Raw genomic sequence first — 8,803 nt, forward strand, 5'->3', positions numbered from 1 at the left:
CGAAACGAATTTTGGGAGTGATAAACAATAACGGCGGAGCTACTAATTACTGAGTTCATGTTTTGGGGGGGTTTTAGTTTTTTTTTGGAGGTGTGGTCCTAAACTTTTGATCAGCTGAAAAACAGCATGTTTCAGTTTATTCGTTGTTTTCATTAAATTGATTGCTCAAAAAATGTTTTCTCACTCCCATTTCTTCTTGTTGCATGCTGAAGCTCTCCTTGGAACCTTGTTAAGATCCAGCCGTGCTAAATAGGATTTTTTGCCATTTTTCAAGTGGTCTTTTGATCAGGACTGTACAAAGCACATATCACAGCACTAGCAGGTAAGAAGAAAGCCAGAAGATAGGAACCCATCAGTAGATGACTGGACCAGGATGGGGATGGTAATCAGACGATGAGAAGTAAAAATGGAAACACACCAGTAGTTTCTATATATAATGTACTCAGATAAAGATACAAAATATGATAGATGCAGAATAATTAAGCAGGCAGCATGCAGAAATAAGGAAGTCGCTTAGCTTCAGGACGCTGTTGAGACTCCTACGACATGCGCCACTGCCCAAGACTGGTGTTTGATAAGCAGTGATTGTAGTAGAATCCAGCAGACATCTGTCATACAGCACCACATACCTCTTACATCCAGTGAGGTCTTCTCTGATGTAGATGTTCTCTTTCCTCATCTTCTCTATTCACCCCAGACCGCCATGATGATTTCTTTCAGCATCTCTTATCTCTGCAGAGTTTCACAAACGGGAATCTTTGTTTCTTACTTTTTCATCATCCTCTGTGGAGGACGCTGGTATGGGGTGGATCTGTGGAGGACGCTGGTATGGGGTGGATCTGTGGAGGACGCTGGTATGGGGTGGATCTGTGGAGGACGCTGTTATGGTGTATGTGTGCTATGACACATAGGGCCATCAGGGCTCCAGATGGCGACCAAAATGGTCGCCAATGCGACTTAGAATTCACAAATGGCGACAAGACTTTTTAGTCTTGTCACCATTTGCGACTAGACCCGCCGCTGCAGCTTTGCAGTAGAACAGCGGCGGGCACAGGAGCTGACAGTTCGCCGCCGCCGCCAATGTTCTTCTCAGTCAGCTCGGTCACAGCACACAGAGACGCTGGCAGCAGGGAGGGGAGGGGCTGGGAGGAGTGTAATCTGATCCTAGAGTGGAAGCTGCTTCTGCCAGCCCCTCCCCTCCCCGCCCACCAACCAATCAGAGCTGAGGCAAGGCGAGCACCAGCAGCTCTGAGTCACTGACAAGTACAGGGAGAAAGAATCGAATGAGTCACAGGTGAAAAGAACTAAAGATCCGACTTAGTGACTCATTCGATTCTTTCTTAGACTCCCTGTACAGTGCGCGCCCCCAACACCCCAGTATAAGAAACATTGGTGGCACAGTGTGCCCCCCCCTCAACACCCCAGTATAAGAAACATTGGTGGCACAGTGTGCCCCCCCTCAACACCCCAGTATAAGAAACATTGGTGGCACAGTGTGCCTCTCCCAAAACCCCAGTATAAGAAACATTGGTGGCACAGTGTGCCCCCCCCCTCAACACCCCAGTATAAGAAACATTGGTGGCACAGTGTGCCCCCCCCCCCCAACACCCCAGTATAAGAAACATTGGTGGCACAGTGTGCCTCTCCCAAAACCCCAGTATAAGAAACATTGGTGGCACAGTGTGCCTCTCCCAACACCCCAGTATAAGAAACATTGGTGGCACAGTGTGCCCCCCCAACACCCCAGTATAAGAAACATTGGTGGCACAGTGCGCCCCCCCCCCCCCCACACCCCAGTATAAGAAACATTGGTGGCACAGTGTGCCCCCCCCCCAACACCCCAGTATAAGAAACATTGGTGGCACAGTGCGCCCCCCAACACCCCAGTATAAGAAACATTGGTGGCACAGTGCGCCCCCCCCACACCCCAGTATAAGAAACATTGGTGGCACAGTGCGCCCCCCCCCCCCCAGTATAAGAAACATTGGTGGCACAGTGGGAAGTGCCAATGAGGGTTAAAAAATCATTTAAAAAAATTAACTCACCTCCTCCAGTTGATCGCGTAGCTGCCGGTCTCCTGTTGTTTCTTCAGGACCTGTGGTGATGTCACTGAGCTCATCACATGGTCCATTACCATGGTGATGAATCATGTGATGTATCATGTGATGAGCACAGTGATGTCACCACAGGTCTTTTGACAGGTCCTGAAGAAAGAACAGGAGACGATCAATTGGAGGAGGTGAGTTAATTTTATTTATTTTTTTAACCCTCATTGGCACTGCCCACTGCGCCACCAATGTTCATTATATTGAGGGGGGGGCGCACTGCGCCACCAATGTTCATTATATTGAGGGGGTGCACACTGCGCCACCAATGTTTATTATATTGAGGGGGGCACACTGTGCCACCAATGTTTATTATACTGGGGTGTTGGGGGGGGGGTGCGCACTGCGCCACCAATGTTTCTTATATTGGGGGGGCGCACTGCGCCACCAATGTTTATCATACTGGGGTGATGGGGGGGGGCGCACTGCGCCACCAATGTTAATTATATTGACCTTCTACTATGCAGTCTGTATTAAAGAATGCTATTATTTTCCCTTAGAACCATGTTATAAGGGAAAATAATACAGGGAATAGACTTTCATCCTAGCAACCATGAGTGAAAATCGCACCGCATCCGCACTTGCTTGCGGATGCTTGCGATTTTCACGCAGCCCCATTAGTTTCTTTGGGGCCTGCGTTGCGTGAAAAACACACAACATAGAGCATGCTGCGATTTTCACGGCCCCATAGAAGTGAATGGGTCCGGATTTAGTGCGGGTGCATTCCAGTATTTTGAATGCCAGATCTGGCACTAATACTTTCCTATGGGAAAAAATGCTGGATCCGGCATTCAGGCAAATCTTCATTTTTTTTCCGCCGGAGATAAAACTGTAGCATGGTGCGGTTTTATCTTTTGCCTGATCAGTCAAAATGACTGAACTGAAGACATCCTGATGCATCCTGAACGGATCGCTCTCCATTCAGAATGCAGGGGGCTATGCCTGATCAGTTCTTTTCCGATATTGAGCCCCTAGGACGGAACTCAGTGCCGGAAAAGAAAAACACTAGTGTGAAAGTACCCTAAAATATTAAGTTTAAATCCCCCCCATTCCCAATTTTACATATAAAATATATAAAGAATAAATAAACATATTACATAGCCTGTTCAAACTATTAAATTATTAAAAAATACCTCCTATGCGGTGAGCATTCGCCATTTTTTTGTCACCTTGTCACCCCAAAAAATAGGATAGGACTGTTCTATTATGGGCCGAACATTTCATAAAATGCGAAATGCACGCGGCTTTTTTTGGTGTTTGTTTTTTTTTGCGGTATTGAGTATCGCAATACTTTTTTATGGTGAAGAAAGCAAATCAAAATTTTGGTATCAAAACAACCCTATGCCGATCTGATCGGAGTAGCGTTGTCACGATACCAAAATTTTGATTCGGTTTCGATTTGGCGACTAAAAATTTGATTTGGCTCCTAAATTTTTCAGTTCAGGAGCCAATGGCTACCAGGTATTTTTTTTAGTCTGGAGCACTGGCCATGAAGGGGGCCAGCATAAGACACACATATAGCATCTTATGCTGGTCCCCCTCATGGCCCTATGTGTCCCCTCATGTGTCCTAAATTGCGCACATAACTGGCTCTGTGTGTAAAGTATGTTACTCCTGTGTGACACAATCTCTCTCCTATTGATAACAGGTCCGGCCTCTATACTCACTGTCACTATGAATGCACTGCAGCGAGCGGGCCGGCCGGCGCGGGGCTGATGTCACTTAGTAACGCTCCTCCCACTTCAGGAAGCAGGAGTGTTACTAAGTGACGTCACGCGCCGGCCGGCCAGCTCGCTGCAGTGCATTCACAGTGACAGTGAGTACAGAGGCCGGACCTGTTATCAATAGGAGAGAGCTTGTTTCACACAGGAGTAACATACTTTACACACAAAGCCAGTTATGTGCGCGGGGCCCCTTTATATATAATCGCGGCATTTTCGGGTCGGCCAAATCGCCATATCGCATTTGCCGATTATCGCGATTCGATTAATTTTGCGATATATCGTGCAGCCCTAATGTGCACCCGACCTGGCCCAACAGCATGCTGCAAAGAAAAAGAAATCAAATACTTACCTCCATGTGGCTGTCAGGATACAGTGCAAAGGCCTCTTCTGGTCTGTGCCCTGAGCTGCGCTGGCCTCTGATGGGCTTCAGGCCTGGTGTCTGTAGCTTTGCAGAGGGGATGGCGGAGCAGGGAGGCATCCTACAGTTTAATATACAGAGATGAATCCTTCCACAATGGAAGCGCTCATTGCCCAGGTACCTGCCACCAACCCCCAATTGACCCTACCCGGAACCACCTCCGACAATCCCCTCACGTTGCCTATTTGGCAGTGCGCCCCTGTGAACACCTTATTAGCATGTTTAAATAATTTCTGAAAAACAGGGCACTGGATTTCAAGAAGAGAGAGGTTGTTTCACTCAGTGTAATAAACTCTAAGAGTCAGTATATCTGGGTTAACAGGGTTGATTCTGCTGACACATGCTTTTTAATGCTGATTTTTTTTATTTTAAGGGAAGAGAACATTCTAATAGGGAATGGTAATCCAGCCTTACGCTGGCTCCATAGCCATGGCTTCCTCATATATCACCGCACTGTTCCTCTCCACTGCCCTGTACGACAGTGCATGTAGCTGTCAGGGACACGGGCACCACCTAATAGCACTGACTCGCAGGTCCCTTTATGATTCTCCACTTGGTATTCGAGCCTGGTGGTCTGAGGTCTACTGTCTTTGTCAATTTATCATAGAATTTTGCTTCATGTTTTGCAACTTGTATCAGAATTTTTATGTTATAAAAAATCAATATCATCATTATAAAGATTATATTATTTAAGAATTATTTTTTAAAGTTTTGTTCTTGACAGACGACTATACCGGGAGCACAAGAGAACACCTGATACCTACATATTGTAATGCAGATGATTCGGTTGTCGCACCAGATACATATGAAAAATGTGCCATTATCCCAGTTGTACACTCAGACCTGCAAATCAAAAATCTGCCACCTGATCCTTTAAAAAAGACTGTTATGCAGAATGCAAACCACAGAAGTGGTGCTGGATCTCAAAGAGCTCAGAAAGGGAAGAAGTCTTATTCATGTCCAGAATGTGGCAAATGTTTTACTCGAAAATCACATCTTGATATCCATCAAAGAAATCACACAGGGGAGAAGCCGTATTCATGTCCAGAATGTGGCAAATGTTTTCCTCGAAAATATCATCTTGAGAGCCATCAAAGACATCACACAGGGGAGAAGCCATATTCATGTTCAGAATGTGGCAAATGTTTTACTGAGAAATCAAATCTTGAGAGGCATCAGAAAATTCACACAGGGGAGAAGCCATATTCATGTTCAGAATGTGGCAAATGTTTTTCTCAGAAATCACATCTTGATATCCATCAATTACATCACACAGGGGAGAAGCTGTATTCATGTTCAGAATGTGACAAGTGTTTTTCTCAGAAATCAAATCTTGAAAGCCATCAAAGACATCACACAGGGGAGAAGCCATATTCATGTTCAGAATGTGGCAAATGTTTTTCTCAGAAATCAAGTCTTGAGGGCCATCAAAGACATCACACAGGGGAGAAGCCATATTCATGTTCAGAATGTGGCAAATGTTTTACTGAGATATCAAATCTTGAGAGGCATCAGAAAATTCACACAGGGAAGAAGCCGTATTCATGTTCAGAATGTGGCAAATGTTTTACTGAGAATTCAAATCTTGAGAGGCATCAGAAAATTCATACAGGGGAGAAGCCATATTCATGTTCAGAATGTGGCAAATGTTTTTCTCGGAAATCAAGTCTTGAGAGCCATCAAAGACATCACACAGGGGAGAAGCCATATTCATGTTCAGAATGTGGCAAATGTTTTACTGAGAAATCAAATCTTGAGAGGCATCAGAAAATTCACACAGGGGAGAAGCCATATTCATGTTCAGAATGTGGCAAATGTTTTTCTCGGAAATCAAGTCTTGATATCCATCAATTACATCACACAGGGGAGAAGCCGTATTCATGTTCAGAATGTGGCAAGTGTTTTTCTCAGAAATCAAATCTTGAAAGCCATCAAAGACATCACACAGGGGAGAAGCCATTTTCATGTTCAGAATGTGGCAAATGTTTTTCTCATAAATCAAGTCTTGATATCCATCAATTACATCACACAGGGGAGAATTCGTATTCATGTTCAGAATGTGGAAAATGTTTTGCTAGGAAAAATCAACTTGCTGAGCATTTAAAAATTCACACAGGGTAGAGGTCATTTTCCTGCCCAGAATGTGTTAAATGGTATACTCGGAAAGCAAATCATCTGAAATCTCACACCGAGGAGAAGTGATATTAATGCCCAGAACGTGTTTTACTAAAGAATGTAAATTTGAGAATCGTTAGGGAAGTCACACAGGGGTGCAGCCATGTTTATGTTTAGAATGTGGAAACTGTTTTATTCAGAAATAAGCCCTTGTTCAATATCAGAGAATTCATACAGGGGAGAAAAAGTTCTAACCCCTTCCCAACATCCTCCATACATGTATGGTGGATGTCGGGAATATAAAGATGGTGCCCACTCTAGAGTTAAGTGAGTGCCATAGGCGAAGCATGCGTGCGGTTTCACACAGCAGCGTCCACGATTGGAGATAGCTCTGATCGCTGACATTCCATCAGATGCTGTAGCCAACTGCAACCACAGCATCTGAGCAGTCATTTACTGGGAGCGAGCGAGGTGTTACAGCTTGAAGAGCATATGAATTAGAACCAAAGATAACTTCATAAAACCAAATATAACAATAGTATATATAAAAAGACTGGGCACATCTGAGGAAATTTGGTCACTCTATTTATTAGTTGGGCTAAAAACACACATATAGCCCAAAAAAAAAAAAAAAGGGAATGGAATAATGTACTCGATTGGCGCTTCAGTAAATAGGTATATGTTAGACAGTAGAATAAATAGAATGCAATATATACCACCAATGTATAGGTGATACACAATAAACAGAGTATACAATATATTCAATCAGTTGATTGTGCATCACCTATACATTGGTGGTATATATTGCATTCTATTTATTCTATAAAAAGTGTGACCAAATTTCCTCAGGTGTGCCCAGTCTTTTTATATATACATTTGTTCTCAATCAGTAGTAGGGTGATACTACTTGACTGTGAGCACCCTGGTTGGTGACTAGCAGTCCTGTGCGTCCTACTACCTTATATTTTCTACAAATATAACAATAGCCACATGAAGTATAGTGAATAAAAGATATAACAGAGAATGGATTGTAGTTCAAGGCCTTTACCATAGCTACCATAAAGAAACCATTAGAGAGATTGCTTACATGATAATGGAGTATTTTCAGTTCTTACCTATATTAATAAGCCATTTGCACACTGGTGTCTGATTACCCGACAACAACAGCCCTTAGTTTCCCTGCTATGATAACATACGATGTGTGGAGCTCCCCTCTCATTTTTGTTACACAGATGTATCCTCATGATAGTGATAGAGATGTGAATATAATTTTTGTATAACTAGATGATTTTCTTATGTATTTACTTTAAGCTGCTTCTTTATTATCTTCAGTGCTTCCCCCTTTGCTAGCCAAGCTGTAAGTGTATACAACTCTGGAGAGAGAAGAGGGGGTGAAACTGCGAGCATCGAAGGCCCCCTGGTCTCACATATGTATAGACTGTAGAAGAAAGCTTGAGCCAATGACTTAGTTAGATAATATACATGTATACTCACTGCCTATAAAAAGCACCTCCTTGAAGTGTCACATATGACATATGCAGTATTGATATTAGTGAGAGGCCATTACAAGATGGCGGCTGACACCCAGATGTTCACATTAGTTCTCATACCAAGGTTTGTAAGACAGTGCACCCTGCGCAGAAGCCAAGTGTTATCTTATCTTCTTAGCTAATGAAATAATGGCATGAGCCTGAAGATGTATATACAGCGTAACTCATTGTAATAAAGAAAGAGATTGCCTTGACCCTCTTTGTGTCGGTGTCTAGTCTCTCCACGCGTGGATATAAATTCCTTGGGGAACCTTGATTTGTAGCCCCAGAGTGTATCTTAAACGCTTCAATTAAAAGCGACTTCAGCAATAGTTTGGATATAGCTTTCATCACCGCTCCACACATGTGATGACTCCTGTCATCTGATGGCACCATATGCGGCTGTGCGGTCCAAATTGTAGCGGGCGCATGCGCAATGCGATGCCCGCTCCTGACAGGGCATCGCAATACCTACTGAGCATGCGCCCGCTACGATTTGGACCGCACGGCCGCAGTGGAAAAGGATAGGGGGGGGGGGAGTAAACGGGCGGGCAGAGGCGCACGGAGGGCGGGGTTATAAGCCGTTTAGGAGGTGCTGCCTGGGGCCCCGAGGATTGAGAGACCGCCCTGGGCACTTGAGAGGGCTCAGAACATAATCTTATAACTTCATTTTCGGCAAAAAGACAAGTCTGTTTTCTACAACAAAGGTACCGTTTTTAAGTTCTGGGTGGATCACATAACCCTATTTGATCGGCCTAATATGCTGAAATGTGGTGACAGACTCCCTTTCAGTGTATAATGCTATTCTTAATGTTGGATCTCTTTCTCCACAATTGTGCAGTGGAAACCTAATATGAATGATGATGTTATCACTGACACCGTTAAACAAATAATATTGTTACATGAAAACCA

General features: G+C 44.0%; 1 protein-coding gene across 2 annotated transcripts in view; it reads left to right on the plus strand.

Moving 5' to 3' along the window:
- The window catches only part of LOC122928762 (zinc finger protein OZF-like), a 30,232-nt gene extending 22,126 nt beyond the window's left edge, over window positions 1-8,106 (plus strand). The window contains exon 3 of one of the 2 annotated variants that reach the window (XM_044281952.1): window positions 4,957-8,106. In XM_044281952.1, the coding sequence (XP_044137887.1) occupies window positions 4,957-6,368 (1,412 nt within the window). In that variant the 3' untranslated portion in view covers window positions 6,369-8,106. The remainder of the gene's footprint in view (window positions 1-4,956) is intronic. The other variant, XM_044281953.1, reaches the window with a different exon arrangement.
- Window positions 8,107-8,803: the final 697 nt, after the last annotated feature.

The sequence above is a fragment of the Bufo gargarizans genome, chromosome 2, assembly GCF_014858855.1.
Source record: "Bufo gargarizans isolate SCDJY-AF-19 chromosome 2, ASM1485885v1, whole genome shotgun sequence".
Lineage (NCBI taxonomy): Eukaryota > Metazoa > Chordata > Amphibia > Anura > Bufonidae > Bufo > Bufo gargarizans.